We start from the raw sequence: 26,287 nt of genomic DNA, 5'->3' as shown, positions 1-26,287 counted from the left end.
GATCAGAGCATCTCCATTGCTCTCTGCCTGTCTGTAATACAGCACCATGCAGAGATCAGTACTGTTGTGCAGGCTTCCCATGCCTGGCTGTCACGGCTCTGCAGCTGCCTGCCCAGAGACCCCTCAGTCGATATTAAATGCAACCTAAAAGAAAAAGTGTCTTTGCACCCGCATTTTGCTTCTTTGTGAAGTCCAAAGGAGGTCTGGCAGCATCTCCATTCAGTATTTTCCTAATGTTGATACTACTTTTTTTTATAAACTCTGCTTTCTAAACCTCTCACTTTTTGTCTGTGTTTTCCCATGAGACTATATGCGGATGGCGCCTTGTGGAGTTGCGTGACTCACAGCAAGCCAAGATATACGTTAAAACCTTCCCAGGCTAATTGTCGTTCTCTTCAGCCATTTGCTAACTTGTTAACTCCTGTGTGACTGAAATATCTGACCAGCACTCAACGCAAAATGCCCTTGTGTTGGTTCATCATAATTTCTTCAAGAGTTCAGAAACCCTCAGTATTGTTAGTCCTCTGAGTTCCTTCATAAAAACTCCAGGGACAAACCCCAGTATTGCCAGTACCCATGAGGTAAGCAAGTCAACCAAAACCCACTGTCGCAAGTGTTGTACCTCCCCGCATCACAGGAAAAGGTGGGAACATGGACAGCATTTTCCTATTATTTTAAAAAATATGTTTGTCCTCTCTGTAGCATTTAGGGTAAGTTCAGGGAAGCAAGGAAGTGTGATGACTCTGGGAATGACTCCATCCTTAGCCCAAATACTGGAAGATGTAGACAGCTACATAAAGGAGAAGATCTGCCTAAGGTGATACAGAGATTAATGAAAGGAGGATAACCTCATCCTTCAGTATAAATTCAGTCATTACTTGGGTTTGGAGTGAGGTAATTTTCAAATAATTTGTGTAGATCAAAACACTGATGTGTGGTATTGGCCAAAAGGCATCTTGGAGTTTTGCCATTCAGGTCACTTATTTATCCTTTTGTTCTTCTGCAGTAAAATTAATGCTCTGTCATTGCCATGTAAATAAACACTGCAATTAAACCACATGAAATACAATTCAAATAAAAGAAAAGAACACGTACGGCTGACCAAGGAAGTGGCAACTGTGTATAACAGCTTGAAAAATATGTGGTTTCAAAGTACCACAAAGTAGTGGTCAATTTTCTTCAGGATTAAAATAGAAAACAGATAATGTGCTATAAACAATACATACAAGTAACCGTAAAACCTATTTACAGATTTAGATTTACCAAAAAAACACCCCTCCTCCACATATAATAAACCAAGAAAAAGGGTCTTTGTAAATCAAGTAAGTGTAGAATCCAAGATAAGTGTAATTTCTCCTCCAGAGCAGTACGTATTCTAGCAAAAGAAATGGGGTCTGTTCCAGGCTTTTCCAGCTGAACAGGGCTGCTGCTTTAGGTCAGGTATTAGAAACTATTTGTTTTGTCAGGTTTCCTAAGTCACTGACTGCCTGTGGTGGTATTGGATTGGGAGGAGCTAGGGAGAGTAGTCTTTGGAGATCCAACTAAAGGAAAACTGAGGTAAAATTAAAATTGTGTTGATGGATTTATCATGGCTTGGAGACACCTGAGGCTGTAGGAGGGAGCGAAGAGCAGGCAGGTAACAGGCTTTATATCCCAGCCTGGCTCACTGCAGCATCAGGCTGCGTGTCTGTGGGTACCGGATCTCTGTCCCGTCCCTAAAGCTGCTGAGGACAGGAACACACTGCCAGGGTGGTGGTGGTTCTTCCTGTGCTTTCCGCTGTCTGGATAAATAAGAATCTGTTGGTCCTTAAGTCCTCTCAGCCTTTTTTAAAAAAGAGAAAAAGTCATCCATGTTTCAGCTGGGAGGCAACATGTGAGATGTAGAAGGTCATACTGTGTCTCTCTAGAAAATGCTCCTGTTGGGTTACCTGTGGTTAACTCCAAAGACACCTTTCTTTGGATCTTGGATTTGGAACCGAGCACGTTTAGGGTGTTGCACATTAATAGCGTCAAACCACCACCCACAGCAAGTGCTATGCAGTCTTGTATGTGGATGAACACATGTGGATTTCCTCATGGAAATCACTGTTAAATGAGAACTGATATTTGCGAGCTGATTTAGCAGTGCTATGCTGCATGCTTCTCTCTGGCTTCTTGTACCTGCTTGAAATGTGGACTTGGGATGATTTGTAAGACAGCAGACCTTGTCTTCTGCTGTTTGCACCTTTATTTTTCATATGCTATTGTATTGAAAGCTGCAGATGAGGCTTTCCTTTGCCTGTAAGGTCTCTCAACGCAGAGATCACTTGAAGCAAATCAAAAAAGATCAGATCACTTGAAGAAAATCGAAGAATTTGCTGTCCTGATAGAAATGCGAGCACCTGTGCATGGTGGCAGTGTGTTCTCCCGGAACCTTCTTTCGGTTTATACCTTTGGTGTTGTTTGGTATGCATTTTGTCCGGCTGCATTTAACAATGTGGCAATAAAATAGCAGAGACAATAGTCTGGGTAGTTAAAGTATTTAATTTTGTGTTAAGAAAACTATTTAAATATTCATATCCTTTCTCTTGGGTATTGCTTACAGCTTTGTCTGTAAGCTTTCAGACTCAGATAAATGCTGGCGTAAAAACACTATCTTACCATTAACACTCCATTTCCACTGTGAGCTTGGACATTTGCAGTGCAGGACTGAGCAAGATTTCTGAGCTATTTGTTCTGAGAGGTGATGAGCCTATGAAGAGGCAGTCATAGAATCATAGAATCATTTAGGTTCAAAAAGATCTTTAAGATCATCGAGTCCAACTATTAACCCAGCACTGCCAAGTCCACCACTAAACCGTGTCCCCAAGTGCCACATCTACATGCCTTTTACATACCTCCAGGAAGGAAAAGGAGAGAATGAAGAAATCTCCATATAGCCTACTCAGAGGACCTCAGTAGTAGCTAGCACAGATCTAGCAGCCTTTAGTGACCAGGAGGTGGTCACCTTTTACACTGCATGGCTTTTTGGGGGCTAGGAAGAGAGGATTGCAAACCATCTTTATTTTTGTTGGCTTTTTTTTTCTGGTCGAGTTAGAGTGGAAGGAATAGGCTGAAAAATTATGTGGGCATTTATTTGAAGTCTGAAGAACTTTATTAGTCAGTGTTGTCATGTCCTTTTCTATGTAGCTGTGCTTGTATTCTTGCTGGACTCAATTTCAGCCTGACATATTTTCTCACTCTTTGTTCCGTTGCTATTTTCTTCTCATCCCGTAGTGCCTCCTTCCTTTTAAACAATAGCTTCTGCTTGTCATTCAGAGAGGGCAGAATTATTGTGTGACAGAGCTCTGCCTTCTTGTACTTTCTTCTAGCTGATTTCTATGCCCACACTTGATGGGGGACATGTCCCCTTTTCCTGCAGGTGAGGTGCATCTTTCCTCTCCACTCTGTCGTGCCACGGCTGCTCACTGCCTTCTTGCTCCTGCTTTTGGGGTTGAGAAGTCATGGCGAGGCTGTGCGGCTGGTTTGGGCGTGGGTGAGCTGCCAGCGCTGTGGCAGCACACAGAGTATTAATAGAAGCCGCTCGTTCTCACCTGCACTCAGATTTTCCATTGCAATGTAGGTGTTTCTGTGACTCCCATTTCTGTGCTATCGAAGTACCCGCAGTCATTTAATCCACTGATCCTCCCAATGCAGTTGTCCGATGAGGCAATGTTATTATTCCTGCAGTACTGGTGATGAAAGGAGGCATGGAGACATACATGCAGAGTCCAGTAGAGCAGGTATTGACCCCAGGCTTCCTGAGTCCTGGGCTAGTGTCCCAGCAACCAGCACGACTGTTTAACTCTTTGAATTGGTTAGTTGTAAATACATCATTTTCGCTGCCTTGGCCTTGTAGTTCCCTTCTCCGAGCTCTGTGTGTTGAGGTGCTCCATACTGATTTGCGGTGGCGTTCACCTTGCTGCTTCTGTGGTCCAGGACAGGCTTGTTTCCTGGGTCAAAATGATAATGGTTGAATGAGTTTTCTCTTCCATGTGATAGTCCATCATTGCACTCAAGTCTCCAACATGCAACTCTCCAGGTTGTTTGCTTATCAGTTGTTCTGCTTATATTTTTCTTTTTCCCCTGCTCCAGCAGCAGTGTTATGGAACACAGACCAGCAGTTAATCTTCTACCGAATTAATTTTTGTCTGAAATGATTATTGAGGAGGAAAGTAAGGGAAGGAGGAGCAACTAGAGTAGGAAGGCTGGCCTATGCTGTAACCCAGCTGTTCAGGATCTGTCTTTCAAATACTTTTTTTTCCCCTTCTGAGTTCCACATCACTGTTTGTGGAGCTTTAGTCTGAGGTTTACTCAAAGCTGTCAGCACTGTGTTACAAACTACAAATCAAATCCTGCATCCTTGAGTGCTTCGTCTTCTCACATGTTGGATGTCGCTATTGATGTCAACAGATTTATGCCAAAGCAAAACACAGCAGTTTTTGCTGTTCTCTTCAGTGTTGATAGAAGTATGACTAATGACTGCAGAGTTTTGTCCATTGAGAGGATAATTGTGGAAATAATGCCAGCAACAGAAACTCGACAGCCTAAATTTCCTAGTTGGGGAAGTAGCTAAATAATAGTTTGGAAATAGTTTTTCTGTTGTCTGTAGTGTCTCCTACTAGTTAAGTTTTTATTAGGCACATGCTTTATTTGGGTGAAGGGCTTTTGTAGTGCTTCATGGTTCCTTAGTAGTGATTTGGTTTGATTTATATGAATTCTGCCGTGTGGTCTCTGTTTTAATTACTGCATCGACTTTTTTTTTTTCCCTCTGCTATAGATAATTTTCAAGATCAGATGAAGCGGGAACTGGCGTACAGAGAAGAAATGGTACAGCAGCTACAAATTGTAAGTTTGCCTTCTCTGCTAAAAATGTTATGAATGGTTGCTTTATGTTTTTTAAATGCACTCAAACTTTTTCTCTTGTGAGCCATGTGGATGTACTGTTACAGAGGTCATGTTCTTAGCAAGACGTAAGCATGTGGTTCTCAGCTGGTTTAGAGTCTTAATTACCTGGAGATTTACTTTCATACAGTAACCAGATGGATCTTCATGTTTCGGCTAAATGAAATTTGTTGCCTCAACACCGAGAAGTGCTTCTTCAGAGAGAATCGTGAGGACTGAATCAGTAAACCTTAAGCAATTACATGTTTCTACATTGTACGAGTTGCCAAGGGGTGCATTTCAGCCCTCAGTTGGGAATCTGCGCGAGGCCAGCTTCTTACTGGCAAATAAACCTTAGGATGTGTCTTTTTCGAATTGCAGCCACTAGAAGTGCTTAACTCAGCAGTAAAGGATCAAGTTGCCAAACACAGTTCAGTGCAGGCACATGTTGTTTGGTCTCTTGCTTGTTATTTTAAAATCAAGGGATTTTGCACACGCATGTGTGTGTTAGTGCAGCTCTAGATCACTGTGTACAACTATGGTGTTTTGAAAACTTGACATACTTAATCCAGTAAAAGTGTGGAGTGGAGTACGGGAAGCTGTTTCTTTACTCAGGTCTTGCTTAGTGTAGTTTTAAGAGCAGGGCATTGTAACAAATGGGAAGCTATCATCTAATGCTTGTTTTGCTGACGTTTTTTGTGTGATCAGTCTGATGGTATTCAACAGGGTTTTTTGAGGCAGGCAGGCTTGCCAAATATCCCCCCACATAACTGAATAAGCCTTGTGCTCAAGCATCTAAGTTTTCCTTGTGCTTGTCACACACCCTGGTGCAGAGAAGGCGTTGTCCAGCCTTCTGGTACTGTCATTTTCTAATTGATGGGTTAGGACATAAAAATAAAGCTGAAGGCCAGGATTGTCAAACTTGTGCACCTTTGTTTAGAGGCATTTAGGACCGGCCTTATTTTTAGAGCTGCCGAACGTTCCTGCTGACTTTGGGGATTTCAATGAGAGATGGAGGGTTCTTGAAGGAAGTTGTTTATGCAGGAATTTCAAGTCCAGAACATCTTTGGAGAGTTTTTGCTGCTGGTCTTTCCACTCTTTTCCTTTAATGTGTCCAGTTGTTGCTGTGTTCCCATTTGTCTCCTAATGCTAGACAAGGAGTTTGGCTTGATCTGTGAATTGCATTGACACAGATGGTGGTGATTAGGATGACATCCTGAAAAGTACTTCCCCTGCTGCTTTGGGCTTGAGGCAGGTGACCTGATTCCTACTGCAAAGCACAGTCAAGCACAAAGTTTGTGATCCCAGTTCAGCCTTCATCTCTTGTGTCAGCTGAACTTGGAGCTCACTAACTCTCCCTCCCAGGAGGAGAACGGATCATCTCTGCCGTTCACTTTGTGGCCCAGTTGTGAAGTTGTTTCTGAACCTGGATATCCCAGACTGCCAGCAAGCCAACTGTGGTGGTTTTTCTGAATTAGACGTGGAGAAATCACAAGGTTCAGTGTAGTATTTTTGCTTGGACAGGAAAAGAAACACGATCATGTAATTCACACCCTTTTCACTTGCTGATGCGGGCTACAGAAAGACTGATAGTCACTTAATCATTGAACAGAGCTGGCTGAATGTACTTATAGAGAGTAATTGCAACATTTAATGTACTGCACCAGCAATTCAGGACTTCTTCACTGGCTGTGGCTTCCTGAGTTTAACTGTTGCTAATAGAAACGTTGGCAAATCATCAGTAAGTCTTTATGCTCACATTTGTGTATCCCTGCTGATTATCTTAAGGCAGGTTGTGTATCAGTGGGATGGATAAAAGGATGTTTGCATATGAAGAACTGAGAAACTGCTGCAAATAACAAGTGTGTTTGTTTAAGATGGGTGCAGAAATCTTCAGTGATGTTTTTGTTGATAACTGAAATGGAGTCAGCACTTCTGATGTGACAGTGCCTGCAGTTACTTTAATTCATTCATGTGAATACATCTTGTATGATTGGATCTAGAATTAATGTTAACGAGCTGAATGTGCTAACAATAGAACTCTTTTGGCCTTCTTGGGTTATCACATGAATGAATTAAAGCTTTTGGTGCAGAATACACAAAAAGCATGGTGACTTGGTTGTTTTTTGTTTGGTTGTTGTTGACTCGTTTTTAGCAGGAGCAGGTTGTGTTGTTTGGTATGTACCTGGGACTCTATGCTATTGTTTTAACAGAGCAGCCCACACCTAATTTTGTTAACACCAAAGTGCAAAGAGAAAAGCAGAAGTGTTTAATGCATACTTTATTTTTACTTACAGCTTCATAGGTATATACTTCTGTAGTATTATACTCAAAATTTACTTGTATAACTAGCTGTAGGACTTGGCTTAATTGCCTTTTTTTTTTTTTTAATTTTACAAACAATATAAATGCACAGAGTCGGTTTTCTTTGGCTCCTCTCACCACTTAAGGATTATACAATTTAAATTAGTCCTTCCTGAAGACTTGTGCATGATCATGAAGGCATCTCTATAACAATGGGTACCAGAGGCAGGTTTTGCCAGAACGATGGTTTCACTCACCCTGAACTGGAATTCTTCAAGCTGCCTAACTGAGTAGTCAGACTTTAAAATAAACTGCTTTAGTGTGTTTGATATATCAGAAATGTCTGGAATACAACAAGCTGAAGCTAAGCGTGAAAAAAATTAACCAAATATGTTTCAAAAGTTTCTAGTGCCAAGGCCCGCTGTAACCTGCTGTTTGGAAGGAACTACTTGATGGTACTGCTTAGTGCCTAGCCGGTACCGAACGCAGAGTGTCACGCTTTTTGTCACCCGGTTTTTGGGTGACATTGTGAAACTGCAATGCAGAAGGTGACGATGAATCGCCACGCGTGGCGAGGGCCCGCGCAGTGGGGTGGCAGCTCGGGGGGCGCTGGCGCGGGCTGCGGGGGCCCTCTGCTGCTCCCCGGCCGGCACTGCACCGCCGGCGCCTGCGGGCGGCGCCACGGGCTCGGTACCTAGCAGCCGCCGTTAAAGCCGTGTTTAATCAGTGGGGTTTTATTTTACTGCTCTGCCCGCTCTGGACTTCAAAAAAAAAAAATAAATTCTGGCTTCCTGAAAGTCAGGAGTAAAGCTCAGATCATTGGGAAGGTGGGGGGTGGGTTCTGTGCTGTCACATCATCTGCAGTGGATGTTGGCTTCTCTGGACATAACCTGGCTTGGTAGGTAGCTGGAGCAGTGGGACAATGTGTGGCCATCAGCAATTTCTGTTGAGAAAGGAGTTAGTGTCTGGAGCAGCTACCAGGAAGCATTGCAACCTGTTTATGCCAAGCGCTGAGCCAAGTGCCGGGAAGCAGCTGAGCATCGTATTTAACAAGAAAATGGATCTTAAATCACTGAATGCATTTTTCTCTTCCTCCTCCTTCACAGTGCTGTCTCCCATATTGGCTAAGTCCCATGTATGTACTTGGAGGCCATATGTAAAATACAGATTTAACATACGGATTCAGGCATGGATCTAACTTTTTTTATTAACCTGTACAGAAAGGGCCACTGAGAAAAAATCACTGCCGAGGAGGCTGGGGTAGATTCTAACACGGCACATGTGGTATGGCGTTAGAAGAGCTCACCCGCCTTTTCCAGTGTGACCAGAATTCGTCTGTCTGGACAGCCCAGACAGCCTAACAATGTACTGAGTCAGGTTCTGCTTGAGACTCTCTATCTCTCTGATACTGTCTTCAGAGCAACAGTGTTAGTGGATCAAATGTAAAAAGCACAGCTTTTTTCCTAGCTGCCTGGTGGGAGAAAAAGATCAGAAGCAGCATTCCCAATGTGATTATTTTTATCCTTTTATGTTTTTGTAAGCCCCTCTAAAACATTGTCACAGAGGAGTAGAACACCAAGCAGTAACTTTAAGCCTCCTGCAAACAGGTTAGCTTTTCTTAATTTCCTTGGTCTCTTACAAGTAGTTTGTAGGTTCCCAGGAAGCACTGACCACAGTTGTAACCTATCCATCAGGAAAAGCTAAGGTGGTGTTTGTCACCCTGCCATGGTAGTTCAGATTACTAAGATCAGGTAGTGATCAATCCCATTCATCTTCCATAAGGGTAAAAGGCAGCAGGTCTTTGAGACATGTTAAAAATGTGAATCACTCAGACTCCTTTGTCTTTCCAGCTCAAGTGGAAGGTGTTGGTTTGGGTTTTTAAAATTTATTTATACTCCTGTGAACTGAATTCCTCCTCACTAGCCTGATGATAACAATGTTCAGAGCTCAGAACTGGATCCAGCTGGAACTGCTCTGATGTTTGATGACCTTCTACTCTGTGCTGCTTTGAATCATCTCCGTTCTTCAGAGGCAGAGAATAAAATAAATCAGGAACTATGTATATGCGAAACTGATTTTATCTACCTCTGCATCATCATTCACCCTGGTCTTTAAAGATTCACGAGGTGTGTTTAAAAGAAGGAAAAAAGTCTACAGTGTGGTAATGTAGGTGGATCTTCAGAGGTATGAGATTATGTTCCTCTGGGTCCTACTGTAATTAAGAAAAGCACCAATAGGTTTAATTCCTACTTTAGATTGTATATGGAAAGTAGGTGGTTTGTGCTACTAATGTATTCACTATACAAACATGGAATATCCACATTTTTGTGTGCGGAGATCTTCGTCACTGCATGCATGTCACTCCACGTTCCAAAAGTGGAAATAAGTAGCAGTGCTTTACTGGGAATCTTTGGTCTGCTGCTTAAAGTGGTCCAGCTGGATTGATTGACCTTGACAAGAATGTTAAATGCAAATGTTCGTTTGGCAGAATGGCTTTTGCATTTCTTGAGCTGCATCTTGCGCTGAAGTGCATGTCTATTGATATGTGAGATAGTAGCAGGTAAAAGAGCATTTCTGGAGCTGTTTACACTGCGTTTTGCAGACTCCCACGGCAGATTTCATTACCTTGCATCCTCTAAACCAAAGAGATGTTTATATTTATTTCTCTTTAATTTCTTAAGTGCTTTAGCAGTTGGGATGATACTGCAGATGTGCTTCTCTATGTTCTGTTCTGTTCTTTTGATTTTTGGTGGAGTTCCTCTCCAGGTTTAGTGGTACAAGTTGGGAATATGTCCTTTTGATGCCAAAGGTAGCGTACACATTTCTGACTGTGTACAGTAAAGTGAACTGTCAGTTACTGTTTTCACCAGAATTTTATTTGCCACTGTCTGCTTTCTTAAGACAGGTGAGCAAAACTTGTATCTTGACTGTGCATCTGGGTATGCCTTGGGTTAATAGGGTGGAGCTGTGCCCCTTTCTCCAGTAAATTCTGGAGAAAGAAAAGGAATGCTTTGTAGAATTAATGGCTATTAAAGACAGAACTAAAAGCTTCTCTTCCTTTAGAATCTGCAGAAATTCTGATCAAAAATGAATGTGTATGTACCGGAGAGCCACAAGCCAGCCTGTGCCATTGCCTGTGTGCAAAGTCCTTTTTCTGTGGTATTGTGCTCCAGTACTTAAAAATATGCTGAGGAGACACTGTGTGCTCCAGCCATGGCTCTCTGTTGCCTTGCATCCTGTGCAGTACCGCCTGCCCAGGAGGGACGAATCTCTGAACTCTGCCCACACAGCTATAAATACTTTCAGAGGGCAATAGCGGAGACTCGCGCTGTAGGGCACTTCCATTCCTCCTCCGGCTGTCAAGAGGCTCAGTGCATGCTTTTACTTCTGGATAATCCCATGCATTGTTCTATCCAAAAGCACAGTGTGTGCAGAGACTGTAATTTTCCAGTGGCAGTTCAGCTGCACATCTTTCTCCTTTCTTGCATAAATATGCTTTGCGTTTGGAAAGGCTGTCTTGGCTGGATGGTGTTCTGACTTGGGGTCTCAAGCATGCTCTCTGGAAATGAGAATTGTTTAAATAATACCTGTAGATACACATCAGGTAGTAGTGCTTTGGGGTACTGAAGATTCTCTCCTCAAGTGACAGAAGTCAGGGTGCTGTATCGTTGCATGCCCTACCTAGAGATGGGATGCAAAGGTGAAGTCTCCAAAAGAGGATAGTGTGCCAAAGCTTCTTTGATGTCCACTTACCTGCGCTGTGGTTCATGTTGTGGAGCAGACTCAGAGCTTGCAAACTGGATAGCTTCCAGATGAAGCAAACAAGGATGTGTTCCAGGAATGCACTTAGGAGTGTGCTCTCACTCTTAACAGGTGATCAGTACCCAGGACCAGACTAGAGCTAGCCTAAGACAAAAAAGCCCCAAGAGAAATGCCATACGGACACTGTGTCTTTCTCCTGCACCCTAAAGGTCTGCTCCCATTGTGACATATTTCTATTAATGTGGGTTTAGTCATAAGAAACAAATTGCTTGCTACTTAAAGCCGAACTATCTGCACTTCTGTTATTGTTGGCAGCGGTGTACACCCTTTGATAAGGGCTATGTGTTGGATCTTCACGCTTATTTAAGTGCTGATCCTATCTTCATCACAGCAGTTACAGTCCCCTTTTGTGCATCCACGGTATTGTCACGAAGAGCCCTAAATACTATTCCACTGCAGCACCGGAGTTACCAAACACTCTTCCAATGACAAAAGTAGAAGATGACATTGTAGGTGATTTAACTCAGCAGGAAGGTAGTCATTTCCCTATTGAACACCCATCTCTCCCAGTTTCATTTATTACCAGGAGAATGGATAAACCAACACACATTGAAAAGACGCTGATGTGCCAAATATAGCAGAGAAGTGGATTAAGAACAGTTAATTTCTGACAGAACGTACCCCCGTTGTATTATCTAGGTCAGTACGGCTTGGGAGATGTCCTATATAATTGGCGGCCATGCAAGCCGATGTTGCTTATTGGCCGTTGTGAGCGGGAGAGAGGAAGAAAGCAGTTGGTGAAGCATCACGGGTCTAAGCTGAAATGTGCTTATTCAGGCAGTTTGTTTGTGGCTCCCTTTCAAATCTAAACCATGGAAATGGGTGACCAGGTAAAACAGCTTCTTCGTATACTCTTCTCTGCTGCAGTTTGGAGGGGAGTTTTCCAGCCTTTGCAAACACCGTGCCCTGGAAGGCAGCTCTTGTTCAAGGAGCTGGTGGAGGGGAGAGCTGGTTTTTTGGGGCACCTGGAGGCAGGGTTCCCTGATGATACCTTTAGCTGCTGTCAAGTGTAGGGGCTACAAGAGAGTCAGATAAAACACCTGGATCATGGGTCTTTTCAGGTCGTCAGTATTTTGGGCCTCTCAGTTTGTGCACGCGCATTTCCCTTTTCCCAGGGCTGCATAGTGGGGGAAGCAGCATGCCCTCATGCAAGGCTTCTGCTTTCAGTCAGACAGCTCGTCTTTGCAGACACTGCTGCTTCCTGGTGTTGCTGCTTTCAATCAGATTGACCTCCTTTCCTGAGAGATGAAAGGGTTAGTTCCTGAGCGGCAGATGCCCCTTTCTTTCCTCTCATCCTGAGCCTTTCCTGCTCTCTTCCTTATTAAGGTAGGCGGGGTGGATACACCTCTCGATGTCATTGTAGATACTATGCTTTACACCAGCCCAGAGACATGCTAAGCGCAATTCATACAAGTGTCCTTACACATTGTGGGCGTAATAGAATTAAATCCAAAACAGGGATGTACAAGAACGCACGTTAGGTTTATGATCGGTGGATATGGATGCAAATTCACATGCTTCTGGTATGTTACTAGGTGTGTGGGGCAGGTTGCTTGAACTCTGTGCGTTTGTCTGTCTGTTCCTTTTGCTGGTTCTGCAGCTTAAGGCCTTGCTCCTGACTTCAGCCCAGCCTGTTTGTCAGCCGGCAGTAACATATGTGATGTTATTTGTGAATGTATTCCCGAGTGCTTAACAGCAGATGCAGGTCACCTCGGTGTGCAGCAGCACCTAGGAGTGTAGGGACATAGAGTTTCTGATCCTAATCTGAATGCCTCCAACAGTCCTTCAAAAGGCAGCATCAAAGAATAGTGAACTTGTAGTGACTTGGATTCCAAGCTATGGAGAAGTCTCAGAGCAATTTAGTTTTGTTGCATTTTAAAGGCCCAGCATTGAAAGAGAGCGGCCCTGTAGTGTATTCCCAGTAGCCAATGAGCACATCATCCCACTTTGTTTCTAAATATAGCTATGTTCCCTAATATGCCTGTGTTCTCTGTTTTTCTTTAATTATTTGTTCCACTTCAGTGGCTTCCTTCAGATTGGTGCAAGTCAGAGATAACTATTATGAACTTCCTAATTATGGTGATATAAATACATGAAGTCTCATACTCCCAGCGTGCTGTTTCGACTGTGGAGAGATCGGTGTTGTGTTGCCTGTTCTGTTACAGACAACTGATTTTTGTCATCTCACAAGTAGCAGAAGGGGTGGTGGCCTTACTTGCCATCAGCAACTGATACAAAGAAAACATCAGAAGGCATCTTTTATGTTGGATTTTTAAGATCTATCTGCTGTTTTAATTTGGGCCATTTTTATTTTATTTCTGCTTTGACATTCTTGTGGTTTTGTAAAGAGTTGAATCCTTTTAATTTATGGCACTGTTGGCTGAAATGATTCAAGGAGGCAAACAAAACATTTCATTTGCAGGGATCTGGCTTGGATGTTTTGTTAGCCAAACCCTGGCTTAAAGCAGTGGCTTTTTTTCTGTGTCATTGCAGATTCCCTATGCAGCAAGCTTGATCAGAAAAGAGAAGCTGGGTGCACACCTCAGCAAAAGCTAAAGGTAAGCTTGTGAAAGAAGGGGCTTTATTCTACCTCATCTGCCCGTTGTGTTTTTCTTAGTAGCCATTGCAAGAATTAAGAGGATTGTTCTGTCGCTTGATGTTACTGATTCTGGTCGAAAAGCTGTGTCTGGGGGGGAGGTGTTGTGCTATGGTCTAAAGCTGATAACTAACACATCACACTAATTACGAGGCTTCACTGGCGTAGGACATAGTGTTGAGAGTTGACCACTGGGTGAAGCCAGGCCTAATCACCTGAGCACCTGCTTCTGCTCTCTGGCACTGGGAAGTGGTGTGGAGGTCATGTACCTTCAGTGGAAGGAGGGAAATACCTTGGCATTTACAGTGCAGTGAAAGTTCACACATGGGCTGGTAGTGTTGATGTTTTCTGCTCATAATGGAGCTTCTTCAGCTCCCAGAAAGCGCAGTATGTTTTGGGAGCTTTACGGAACTACACTGTCTTCTGTAGTTCAGTCTCCTGCAGATGGCAGTTACTCTGCTGCCCATGGGCAGTGTCTTCCTAAACCCAATGCTGCATTTTTCAGGAGTGTTTTTTAGAAGCATTCAGTTAGAAGAAACACCATCTCCATCATCAGTGGCCTGGAAGATTCCAGTTTTGGGTGCTAAAGCCTTAACACGTCAATGCCATTCTCTTTTTTTCTGGTAAAATGAGAGGATTAGGACTTAGAGGCAGAGAGGCAAAGAGCTGGTAGCCCTGGTACAGTGTTACGCCACAAAATCTGGCTTGTGCATTCACTGAAAAAAATCCCGGAGGTGGAGTAGATGGATTAGGAAAAAAGAGCTATTCATACACAGAGACTTCGGTAATGCACAAAGTAGAGGTATTCAAGAGAAAATCTGGTGAGTCTGAGAAGGGTTTGATAGTATCGATGATGGAGTTTGCCTGAGCTAGGAAAGAAGCGGATACTTAAAAATAAAAACATTAGGAGTAAGTATAGAGTAACTGGATAACCAGTATCTGTGGCCTTGAGCTCTGCCTGCTGAGATAAGGAGATTAATCTAAGCATCAAGTTGGTCTGTTTTGCCCTCTTGTTCATACTTTCTTACTGGCTGCCAGCATTTTCCAGTTGAGTCTACATTAATCTGAGCACTGATTTAAAATAAATTCAGTGATATTAATATCCTGAATAAAACAGTATGCTTCCCCAGATGAGAAAGCAGCGGGTCCTGCCCTAAGCGCCTCGTCCAAAGCACTGATCTACGATAAAAGTCTGCCTGAGGATGGCAGCATCAGATGAACTGCACCGTTTAGTTCCCAGCATCAGGTTTTCATCAGCTGACAGTCCCTGCAAGGAAGGTGCTGGCATTACGGCTACAAGCATTTCCTGCTTATTTGTCGAGAGTGTGAAGGATGGATGTGTTTCTCACGCTGTTTTTGCTTCCAGTGGCACGCCATCCCTGCAGACAACAGGGATTTCTCTAAGTAGGCCCTAGTGCTTTTGAAAGATTAGTTGTTACTTAACTGCTAAGCTAAATCAGTCAAGCAGAGAATCACAACTATATTGTTCAGAAGCAATTTCAGATTCTCAATGTGCCAAGCAGAAAAGAGTTGCCTCAAGAAGGAACGTGTATGCAGGTACATACCCACACAATACACCAAGGGGGTGAAGACCTTGTGTGTTGTGGAGCAACCACTCAATTAATGCTCTGTGTTTCTCAGCTACCTTTGTTGGGCTTTGTGTTCCTCTTGATTTTAGTCGTACTTCTGTCAGTCACAATTTGCACTTCATCTTTAATGTGAGTATTTCCACTTGACTCTACAGGTACTAACTAGCAAAGTGTCTGAGGATGCTTCTGGAGCTTGTGATTTGTGTCTATCTCGTTTTCAAGGATTGTAAATAAATGTCCTAAATCTGTGAGTAAATAAATCTCAAATTTGGGCTTAGTGTTCATGTTTTCTTTTTTTTTTCTTTTTTTATTTATTCCCAGAAGCACAGGATCCTTTGCAGCTGTTACTTTGGGAGTTATAACCCGCCACTCAGAAGTCTGACTTGTATAAGGACTGAGAAAGTGGAAGGGCTTGGGGATTTAAAAAACAAACAAATCAGGTTCGTCTGAACCCAAGGACAAGTGACCTCAAAGCATCATGGACAACCATGTAAAATAGAATGTAGCAGCCATTTATTAGTAAAAACAAAACAACAAAAAAAAAAAAAAAAAAAAAATGCCTGTCCTGGATCTTTTTTGGTGGTACCAAAGTTTAAGTCTTTGTGTTTTTAGAAGGACTACTGAACTTGATAGAGAAAATGCTTTCGATGAATCCTACAGATAAGCTGTGGAAGGAACTGCCGATCCTTTCAAACACTGACAACATCTGCCAGTTCATCTTTTGCTTTTGAATAGTGATTGTTTTACGGAAAGAAATGCGCGTCTTACCGGGTGGGCCAGAACCACATTTGGATGGATGGATGGATAGAGCAGTGTTAGCCATACACAGTGCTTTTTAAAAGCAGACTGGAAATTCTCACACCCCTCTCCCTTGGCCCTTTCCTCCTCTGGTATTTTGCCTGCTGTATGAATTACAATTGTACTCCTCTGGAAATATTTTACAATTTAATATTGAGTGTAATTAAGAATATAATCACTGTTATCAAAAAAAGGTATTTAACTCTGTTGTAGTTTCTTTATCATTCATGTGGATAAAAAGTCTATAATAAAAAAAAAGAAAACTATGAAATAATAGTTGAGTTTCCCTGTAATTTAATGCTGTGCTTACTCCACTAAAGAAAAGAACTTGGGGAAATTTATCCCCAAGAATACTTTCTTAAAAGTAATTTAATTCACAAATAATGTGTGGGAGTGTTTCATGGCAGAAATCCTGTGCCTCTGGTTATTTAAAAACTGTTTGGAAGTAGATTGAGTGGAGTTTCAGGAAGTGCCTTGTGGATCCACAGAAATAAAGGGAGACGTGCCCAAGTCAGTCAGCTTTTGAAGACTGCAGCCATAGTCTTCCAGTGTTTTCCTGATCACGTGGAATGCCCCACTGGCCAGGGCTTTCCTGAGCGAAACTTGCCTTCATGCAGAAGGTCTCAGTCCCAAGCACGGTGTCACCCCTGAGCATATGACTGTGTAGAAGATCGTCCACATGAATACAGCACTGCCAGCATCTGAAAGCGGTTTCAGCCACCCCTGGTGTCTGAATGTGTCGCAGTGTTGTTGTCTCAGTATTCCCCTCGTTCCTCGCAAATCCTGAGGAGGTTAAATCAGCTGGCTTTACAGCTCCTTAGTGCAGCCTGACAGACCTGGGAGGCAGGGGAGGAAGGGCACAGCCTGTTTTCCTGCCCTCCCCTGCAGCGTTTGCTCTTGTAGTAGGTGAGCTGACAAGACTCAAATGCAAGACTCGCCAAACCGGCAGCCTTACAGCTTTTGTAGAGTGGAAAAAAGCAACGAAAGTGCCAGAAAAGCTGGACCAGGTCAGACCAAAAGTTCAGCTGTGCCAGAACCCTGTTCCCAATAACAGATGAAATCAGATACTTTGTGAAAGCATGCAAGCAGTTGAGAGATACGTTCCCAGAATATTGTTTTAGCTTCTAATGATTTACGGCTCATGGCTTTTCTGACCTAGACATAATGTCTTGTTTTTAATAACCCTCAATGGATTTTTTTTTTTCCATGAACTCGTCCAGTGACTTTTTAAAACCTAGGCACACTTAGCAGCTTACCAGCATCCTGTGGCAATAAGCTCCACAGCTTAAACACAGGTTGTGGGGAGAAAGAAAACCAGCTTCAGATGTTCGGAGCTGCCACTTGTGAGCCTCTTTTTATGCCCTGGGCTTCTTGTACTGGGTGAGACCAGGTGCCGGTTGCTGGCAGTCCCTGTCCGCCTTCTCTGTGCCAGTTGCTATTTTTTAGGCATCTGCCAAGCCTTTCTGGTTGTCTTTTTTTCCAGGTTGAAGAGTCATAGCCATCCCTCCAACAGTCCCATAGCTTTGTAGCCTTCATGTACCTTTCCCTGATCAGCTGTATCCGTTTTGAAATGGAGAATTAGCCACGTAGAGTATTCAGGATACAGGATACTACATAGATCATAGTACAGAGTGACATGATGATGTTTTCTGTGATGAATGAACTCAACTGTAGTGTGGTGGTAAAATGTCTTACCACTATAGATCAAAAATTTTGCCCAGACATAAAGTAATCCCGTTGCTCAATAAGAAATTACTGCTTTAATGGATTCTGAGTGCCAGAGCTCCTGGATGTGGTCAGGCACGCAGAGTAACCCATTGTCCCTCTCCATTTGAGAGCCAGCCTGTTCAGGCCCAGGAGCAGACACGAAAGATCTTCAGCAGATTTATTTCTTTTCTACTTCCCTGCTCAGCAGCGTTCAGACCATCACCTTCCCCAGTGAATTTCCGCAGCAAGTAAGTAGTGCCTCCATATGTTGTTGAGGTTGTGAATCTGTGTATTAAACACGGAGTTCACGCTGAAAGAGTGGAGATGCAACAAATGTGTGTCAAATTGAACATTCAAACTTGAAATTCCAATTTGCACTTGGTGAGTTACGCTGAACCCCCCAGCCGGGAAAGGGAAGCACCGCTTGCCTGGTTTGTAACTGATCTACAGACCACAACGGCAAACATTAAGGTGGAACATATGTCTCAGAATTAAGCATGAATGAAGTGTTTTGAATTTAAAAAATCAGCCTTCACGCTGATAAAGCTCAAGAACATGATCCTAGAAAACAAACAACAGAGCAGCCACCGCCTACACAAGCCTAATTCGGTAAACATCCAAGGCGGCTTCTTATCACCGGATGCTTTTTGTTTGTTTTCCTCTTGTGCCAAAGTTTGTACACGTTGCAGTGATGAGGATCCCATAAAACACTTGTGTTTTACAGACTCAGCCCTCAACGCTTCCACCAGCTGGCATCATAAAGAAAAGAAAACAAGGATACTTACCCGGTAGTGGATGCGGTTGTACGTGCAGTATGCATAGCCTAAGGCTGTGTCTATACTAACCACTTGAACTCGGCTGTATAATTAAATCGTTGCAGTGGCCCTGGCAGGATGGTGTTTGAGGCCGCTGATGTCCTGGGGAGCAGTTCCCAGCATGGATAGCAGGTCAACCCAGACCTGCAGCCGTTCCGATGGCAGTTTGTACGTGGCCACCCGGAGCCAAAACGTAAGGGTTTCATGGGGTGGGTGCAGCCTTGCGGTGCCACGTGGGAACGGTTCCAGCCACGGTTAATTTACTGGCATACGATAACCCATATTGTTGCTGTCCTTAACAGAAAGTGAACATCGTGTCAGCATGGAAAATGACATTCAGCTTTTCTTACACATGACACGCAGCTGGTTAGCACCTTTAAGAAACCTGTGTAGTTGACCAAATGCCCCTTCTACAGCTATTACCACAAGAGAGGCAAAAGGTAACAGCTGTATTACAGGTTTTAGTTTTAATCTTTCTTTCATCAAAATCCCCCGAGAATGGCAAAAACCACAGCACAGGCTACACACTGAGCTGTGACTTGAATTTTCCTGGGTGCTTCAACGAACAATAAATAGATTTGAAAAGCTCATCAGCGATTGACATTCATTTTTTCCCCCGCAGAGCTCGGTTACCAGAAATTGCCCACAACATCTACAAACTGAGCTCTGGCTTTCAGACATGGTGGTGCTTCTCCAGGAGGTAGGTCTTAACCTCCTTTGCTTCTGAGATTCTTAGCACAGATATTTACGCTGGTGAAGAAGCACACCAAGCAAAAGCATAAAGTTATGTGCTTTCCCTTACTTAAGAGCACGGGAACAGACCTTCTCTCAGGACCATACTTTTAGGTGCCTTAGAACCACCTCCCTCAAAGACTTTTTTTACCTTTTGTTGCCCCTGTTCTGAAACGGCAGGTGCAATCCAGTGAATTGTGAACAAGTTATCTGAAGCAGACAGCATATCTGAGCATTTACTGCTCTCGAGATTGATCATACTGATGAATAAATACCTTGATTATTATTAAAAAAGTTATCTCTGTATGAATAGGCCAATTAAAGGCGTTACAACAAAGATTTGGAAGTTTGGTCTGAACTGGGTGTTGCAAGCAGGATAAGGCCCTGCTAACTGATAGTAAATGAATTCTCTTTGTGTGCTTTTTGTGCTACTGATCAACTCTTGACCGTTCCTTTGTTTTTTCTGTGAGGGACTGAAGTTCAGGTTGCCTCAAAATTCTTCCTTTTCTGTAATTTTAATGTAAAGCTTGAAGGCAGTTGTGCCAAAAGTTATGTATAAATTTTGCAGTGTACAAAAATGAGCACATTCTCTGCAAAGCTGTATTTTTTAGGCTGTATCAACAAGGAATTAACAAAAACAAAGCCTGGCATTTGCTCTGACCCTCATGGAGAACTGCTTTTACCCCACTGGATTTCAGAGTAGAATTGCTCTACTAAGCAAAACTGTTGGGAGAGCTCCTGTAGGACGTCTCACTGTTTTCTTTTTGTCTCGTGTAGCTTTTCTTTCCTCTGAGAGGTTTTTCCATGGAGTTTATGCCCAGAAGACCATGGCAGGGCGGTTGGAACTAGATGATCTTTAAGGTCCCTTCCAACCCAAACCATTCAATGATCCTGATTCTGAATGTGTTTTGATGCAATTTGATTCAGCTGGCTTGGACTATTCAGTACATTTTTGAGAGGGCTTTTTTTGCACTATAGTAAGGTTTCCCTTGGGACATACACTGATGTGAAATACTTCATCTCCAAACTAGTAGCCAGGTATTTGCTAATAAATCCCAGAGCAGGTAAATAACCTACAGCTGCAGTAAGAAGCTCAGGTCCTGTGTATGGCTCGGATCCTTGCGCCCTGTGGCTTGTCTCTCTGCGGCCACGTCCACAATTGGCTCGTTGTCCTGGTCTTGCTGGGTTGGTTTTATCTGTGCTGGCAGTATGCAGTGGTGGACTGCACCCAATCTGCGTGAGATAAAATGTTCTGCAGGAAAGAGCTGCCTCCTCCACCGCAGCTCCCCACTCTGTGATCTCAAGCTTCTCCACAAACCTCAGTTCGGAGTGAGGCAAATACTGGGATAAAAAAGAAAAAAAAATAAATCAGATGTTATAGATCCCCTTCAGGAATATCCAGAACATCCCATTGCTTTTTCCTTAATGTCTCTGAATGTTCAATGAAAGTGAATTTCCATTCACAAGAGGAGTCTGCAGAGAAGAACATGTCCCAGACACTAACATCATGTCTTCATACTGGTACATACAAGGGATGGAGATTACCATGTAGGTGTTCAGTGGGTTGCAGGAGTGAGGTCTGCTGTGTATTTAGCATCATTTCCCCTCAGGGCACGGGCTAAATACCAGAGGAGTCACTAAAGAGGCTCCCATTGACTTTGGTGAGCTTTGGATCAGACTCCAAATCACAAATGGGTTTCACAAAGCCCCTTAGGTTTCAGGTTGAGTTTTCTGTTTGTTTGATAAAGAAGGAAAGCATTGGTGTCAGCCTGAATATAAAGTCCTCCCTTCGCAGGAAGCCTTTTGTGGCATATACAACTTGGAAACGGGTTTTAACATCATGCTTGCTCTGGCTCAAAGGCAAATAAAAGGCCAATGATGCCCTGGAGCGAGGAGAGAAGGTACCTACATACTGGATGTCCTCCTCTATGGGTGGTACAGAATGGATAATTGATGTAGGGGTTAACCAAGAACACACCTGCATACATCTGCAGGCCTGCTCTCTGCTGTTGACCTCAGTGTAAAATCTATTTAATGGGAGATCATTTGCTGTTTTCTTATGCCACAGAGAAAAACTTACAGCCGTGGGCATTATCGAAACGTGCTGTGTGGTTTGGACTGTGGACATCTGAAACCCTGCCAAACAATCTCTGGGGTACTTGAAGAGGTGTTTTGGTCCTGTTTGGTACTAGCAGTGAGGCAAGAGGCGTTTAAATGATTTTTCAGCCATTTATCCAGGCGCACAGAAAAATGTGTCAATCTCTATTGTTAGTTTTGAAATAACCTGCCAGTCTGGAGTGTATTAATGTATTCTGTGTGAGGGTATTAATGCAAAGGAGTCCCCACCCTAGAACACCACTCCTTCTGTGATCACAAAGCACAGGTAATTACATTTTTTCACAAGATAACTCGGTGCAGTTGCCAGCTCAGCCCCGGACTGGCAGTAAGGACTAGCGGCTTTTGCAGAGCAAACCAAGGTCCAGGTCTGCGGAGATGTGACTCCCCTAACAGATGAGGTGGTGGGTGCTGCCGGACGAGACTGATGGTATCCTTCTGCCCACGGTGCAGCGAAGAACAGCTACACCATGCTGCAAGAAACACCAAAATGAAGAATGTTTGAAACCCAGCTTTGAACGGGCCATCACCAATTCACAGCTCAGCGGCAGCTCCTTACATGCCTGCCTCATTCCTTTTGTGCAAAGAGCCATTTTGGTCTGCCTGACACCCAAAAAGCAAGGACAGGTCTCAGACTTACTGCGGTCCTGTCATCGCCCCTTGGCCAGGAGCCATCTCAGCTGAGGGGTTCTCTTGCCTGGAGAGCACCCGCACCACCAGGCTGCTGGAGGAGACCCAGAGGCACCATGCTTGGGACACGGCGTCTTTCCACAGGGACTTCTGAATGCAAACTGCAAGGGTGGTTTTGCTGGAGGAGTTAATGCAGTTGTAGTGTGCCAGAATTGGTCCAGTGCCCAGAGAAAACCCTGGCAGGCTTCTAGGTGGAGTCCAGCTGTGTCTCCTGCTCCACCAGAAAGATTGTGAAAGGAATTGCTTAACAAAAGGATGGTGAGTAAACCTCTCTTTGATCCACCTCCACACTTTATTGACTGGCCATAAACAGAAGAGATTGTTCTGCCCTAATAAAAACCTTGGAGAGAAGAAAGCAATCAACAGAGGCAAATGAAGTGAGCAATTAAGTCTGAAACCCTTCGGACCACCTTTACTTTGCGGCAAGGTCAGCAGCATGGCACTGATGCAAGCGTCTCCAGCAGCCACAAGGTAATCCAGAAATCTGTAATCTTATTCTGCTCTAGATTTAAATGACCATGGTTTATTTTCTTAACTTTTTTCAAGCTGAAGGGTGACACTGAGGTGCTCCTTAGGACATCTTACTGATGTGACAAAAGGAGGTTGTATCGTTTGGGGCTGGAGGACTCTGTCATAAGCAAATGATCTTCCATTTGCAGTAACAGAATCACAGAATGGTTTGGGTTGGAGGGGACCTTAAAGACCATCTAGTCCACCCCCTGCCCCGGGCAGGGCCACCTCCCCCCAGCCCAGGTGGGTCCCAGCCCCAGCCTGGCCGTGGGCACTGCCGGGGACGGGGCACCCACAGCTGCCCCGGGCAGCCTCTGCCGGCGCCTCCCACCCTCACGGGGAACAATTTCTTCCTTACAGCTGATCTAGATCTCCCCTCTCTCAGTGCAAAGCCTTTCCCCCTTGTCCCCTCGCTACAGGCCCTGGTACAAAGCCCCTCTCCAGCTTCCCTGTCGGCCCCTTTAGGCACTGGAAGGTGCTGTAAGGTCTCCCCGGAGCCTCCTCTTCTCCAGGCTGAGCCACCCCAGCTCTCCCAGCCTGCCCTCAGCAAAGGTCCTCCAGCCCCTGATCATCTCCATGGCCTCCTCTGGACTCACTCCAAGATGCCTGTGTCCTTCTGTTGGGCTCCAGCTGTCCTTGCATCAGTGGAAATTTCACAAGACCCTGAAACAGCTTCTGGGCCATCATTTCAGGTTATTCACAGGCACTAATGGGTGAGAGGCAAAGCCTGGACACTCTGCTTTGCTACACAATTATCCTGCCTCATTTTACTGTCCAAGCTTTATAAAAGAAGCTGTAGATCCCTCTGGTTCAGGTCCATAGGAGGGGGAATGGTTTTCAGCTCAAAGAGGGGAGATTCAGACTAGACAGAAAGGAAGAAATTGTTGAGGATGAGGGTGGTGAGACACTGGCACAGGCGGCCCAGAGAGGTGCCTGATGGCCCATCCCTGGGAACATCCAAGACCAGGCTGGACGGGCTCTGAGCAACCTGATCCAGCTGAAGGTGTCCCTGCCCATGGCAGAGGGCTGGGCTGGAGCGACTTTGAAGGTCCCTTCCCACCCAAACCATTCCGTGGTTCTGTGATTCTATGTCATATACAGTACTTCAGTCTGAGCAGCGTTTCAAAGCTGGTGTCATTGTATAAATGTGAGTATGGATTTTGCTTGGCTTTTTTCTTATAGTTTTGAATTTTCTTCACTCCCTCACTTTTTTCTTATGCAGCCTGTGGCTACACTGATTTTTCATAATAATTCCCTTTGAAGTTAAGCTTATTGATGCCAAGAGTGGAATTTAAGGTGCAACATCGAAGACTTCAGATACAAGCTGTTTCATACCAAAGAACATATTGGCGGACAGTTTATTCCTGCATTTATTAACTGGATGTCATCAGAATGCATCCTGTGACTCTGCTTTTTATTTCTATGCTGGTAAAAGAGCTAGAATCAAATGAAATAATGATTGCAAATTTGCGTAGCACACGTGCAAGCTGGAAATACATGGGTGCTTGTGTGTGTCTGTGTATGGCTGTATTAGTACAAGGTGGCACCTGAATTTAACTCAAGCACTTGCTTTTTATCCATCACACCTTCCCGTAATAAGGCATGTCATAGTTTTAAGCCTCTAAAAGAGGAATATGATCATAAAACCAAGAGGCAGGAGATCTCCTAGAAATTCCCAGCCATGCCACAGACTCTCTGACTGATGTAAGACAAATTGTTACCTTCAGTTTCCCTGTCTTGACATTAGGTTAATGATGCTCCTCTGCCTTACATGCTTGCTCTGAAGAAAGCTCTGCTTATCATTTTGAGAAACTTGGTGCTTGGGTGAGGGTTTTGGTGACAGGCAGTATTGCTGTGGTAAGGTAATGTTATTTGTCACAAAGCAAGAAATTGTATTTTGGGCCCCCATTATTTTTCCATCCAGTTGTTGATCACTCCTAGTTACTTTCTTATGTGATGGCTGAGATTTTTTACAGGAGTTAAGCACTCCACTTCTGGAGGCAATAAAAGAAAAGGTAAAACCTCCACTCAAGAAACCTGGGCTTGGTTACCTTTTCTGCTAAAGTCTCCCATCTGTGTCCTGGGGCAGATTGGCTGGGATTAGATAAAAGTGTGTGCTAGATGTGCTGAAGCGTGATGCCCATGTGCTTGTCCGTGCCAAGATTAGATGCCATGGACAAACACGAAGTCAAACTCAAGACACTGGGGAAGCCTACTGCCTTAAGAGAAACATCCAGGTGTTTGATGTCAGATTGAACTCTGCCTTTTGGATCTGTCCCTTAACCCGTCTTGCTTTGATTTCCAGTCTGCAAAGTGGTGTTAGCAGAATCTGTCTCACGAGGAAGTTGTAAAGATAATTCACATTAGAGACAGTGAAATGCTCAGACATCATAAATGGATATAATATAAGTGTGCTGGTTTTGAACATTAGACTGCCATCTGAATGTTGGCTTTCTTCTTCAGGATGGTCACTGCCGCTGACGAGGGTTTCCACAACACGGTGGTTTCCGAGGAAGAAGGTGTTTTACTCTCCTGTTTGTTTGTTTCATTAGCATTTTATATCAGTTTTGCAATGTTCATTTGTGTCATGACACCGCCGAGAGGCACCAGGCAAGTTACCAAGGATGTAAGGTTGGCAGGTACGGAGTGTTGAATGAGCTCAAAAAAGGAATGACTCACTCAGCCTTGTTACACCTGTTCCTGTTGGTGTTTTAGAGTGGGAAGAATGGTGGGAGTACAAGGAGCTGTTGCAGCAGAAGGGAGGAGTGGGGGACGTGAAGGCAGGGGTAGGTAGGGGATGTTAGACAAATTTCACTCCTTTAAGTTTGGAATTAAAACCAAGGGCAAAAAAGGGTGGAAGCAGATTGAAAAAAAGGTGGAAGTGGATGGGGGGTGCTGGCTGGAGAGGCAGTAAGATTCAGGATCCTGCTACCCGCCTGTGAACAGGTGGATAATATGTGGAGTAACTTTGTGGTCTGACAGTGCAGGGCAGACTTTTCCACCCTGAGGTCCATAGGGTTGGGTTTCAGTTGCAGTTCTGCTTTGTACTTTAATAGATCAAGACCCATGAGTTAATTAACTGAGCTGTGAGGTTTTTGAAGAAGTCATTCCCAGGAATACCGTTATGACACGGAGCTGGCTATCCCCTTCCATCCATGGCTTGCAGCAGGAGGCCCGTCAGTATTTGCAACCTGTAACAACCTGAGGTCGTTTCACAATAGGTTGTGTTTCAAAAAGCCATTTGTTGGAAAACTCACCAGTGATTTCTGTACTCTCTTCAAGGTTTGTCACCATCTACTTACAATATTATCATGGTGTCTCTCAGTGGAAGCCTCTTGCTGTTGGTTGCCATCAGCGTAGCAATAAGCGTTCTCTGGAGGTGAGTGTTTGGGCAGCAGGGGAGGAGCCGGGGTTGCCAAGGAAGTGTGTGCAGTGATGAATTCCTGCAGGAGCCGAGTGTGGTCACGGAGCCCATGGGAAGAGCCTGCCAAACCCAAGTGCTTCTTGGGGTCCTCCCAGCCTCCTTCCCCATCAGCCCACAGCAAGGTGTGATAACGGTGGCTGGAGGATTGCCGGGGTGGGTGTGTGGGTAATATCAATTTAGGGCAGTAGCATTTTGGTTTGTTTTATAGCTGGTCCACATGCTTCTCCCCATCCTCAGATTTGTCACGTGTATATAGGTATTGAAATTTTATTGAGGAAAATTA

The 26,287-nt window shown here is 44.1% G+C and overlaps 1 protein-coding gene across 3 annotated transcripts in view; it reads left to right on the top strand.

Moving 5' to 3' along the window:
- The window catches only part of SKOR2 (SKI family transcriptional corepressor 2), a 28,320-nt gene extending 12,069 nt beyond the window's left edge, over window positions 1–16,251 (top strand). Inside the window, exons 6-8 of one of the 3 annotated variants that reach the window (XM_055791681.1) lie at window positions 4,799–4,866; window positions 13,522–13,586; window positions 15,538–16,251. In XM_055791681.1, coding sequence (XP_055647656.1) covers window positions 4,799–4,866; window positions 13,522–13,584 — 131 coding nt within the window. In that variant the 3' untranslated portion in view covers window positions 13,585–13,586; window positions 15,538–16,251. Of the gene's footprint in view, window positions 1–4,798; window positions 4,867–13,521; window positions 13,941–15,534 lie in introns of those variants that run through there. The other 2 variants (XM_055791680.1, XM_055791682.1) reach the window with 2 other exon arrangements.
- Window positions 16,252–26,287: the final 10,036 nt, after the last annotated feature.

The sequence above is a fragment of the Falco peregrinus genome, chromosome Z (assembly GCF_023634155.1).
Source record: "Falco peregrinus isolate bFalPer1 chromosome Z, bFalPer1.pri, whole genome shotgun sequence".
Taxonomy (NCBI): domain Eukaryota; kingdom Metazoa; phylum Chordata; class Aves; order Falconiformes; family Falconidae; genus Falco; species Falco peregrinus.
Note: the sequence above shows the minus strand (reverse complement) of the source record. Positions and strands in the feature narration are given on the sequence as shown.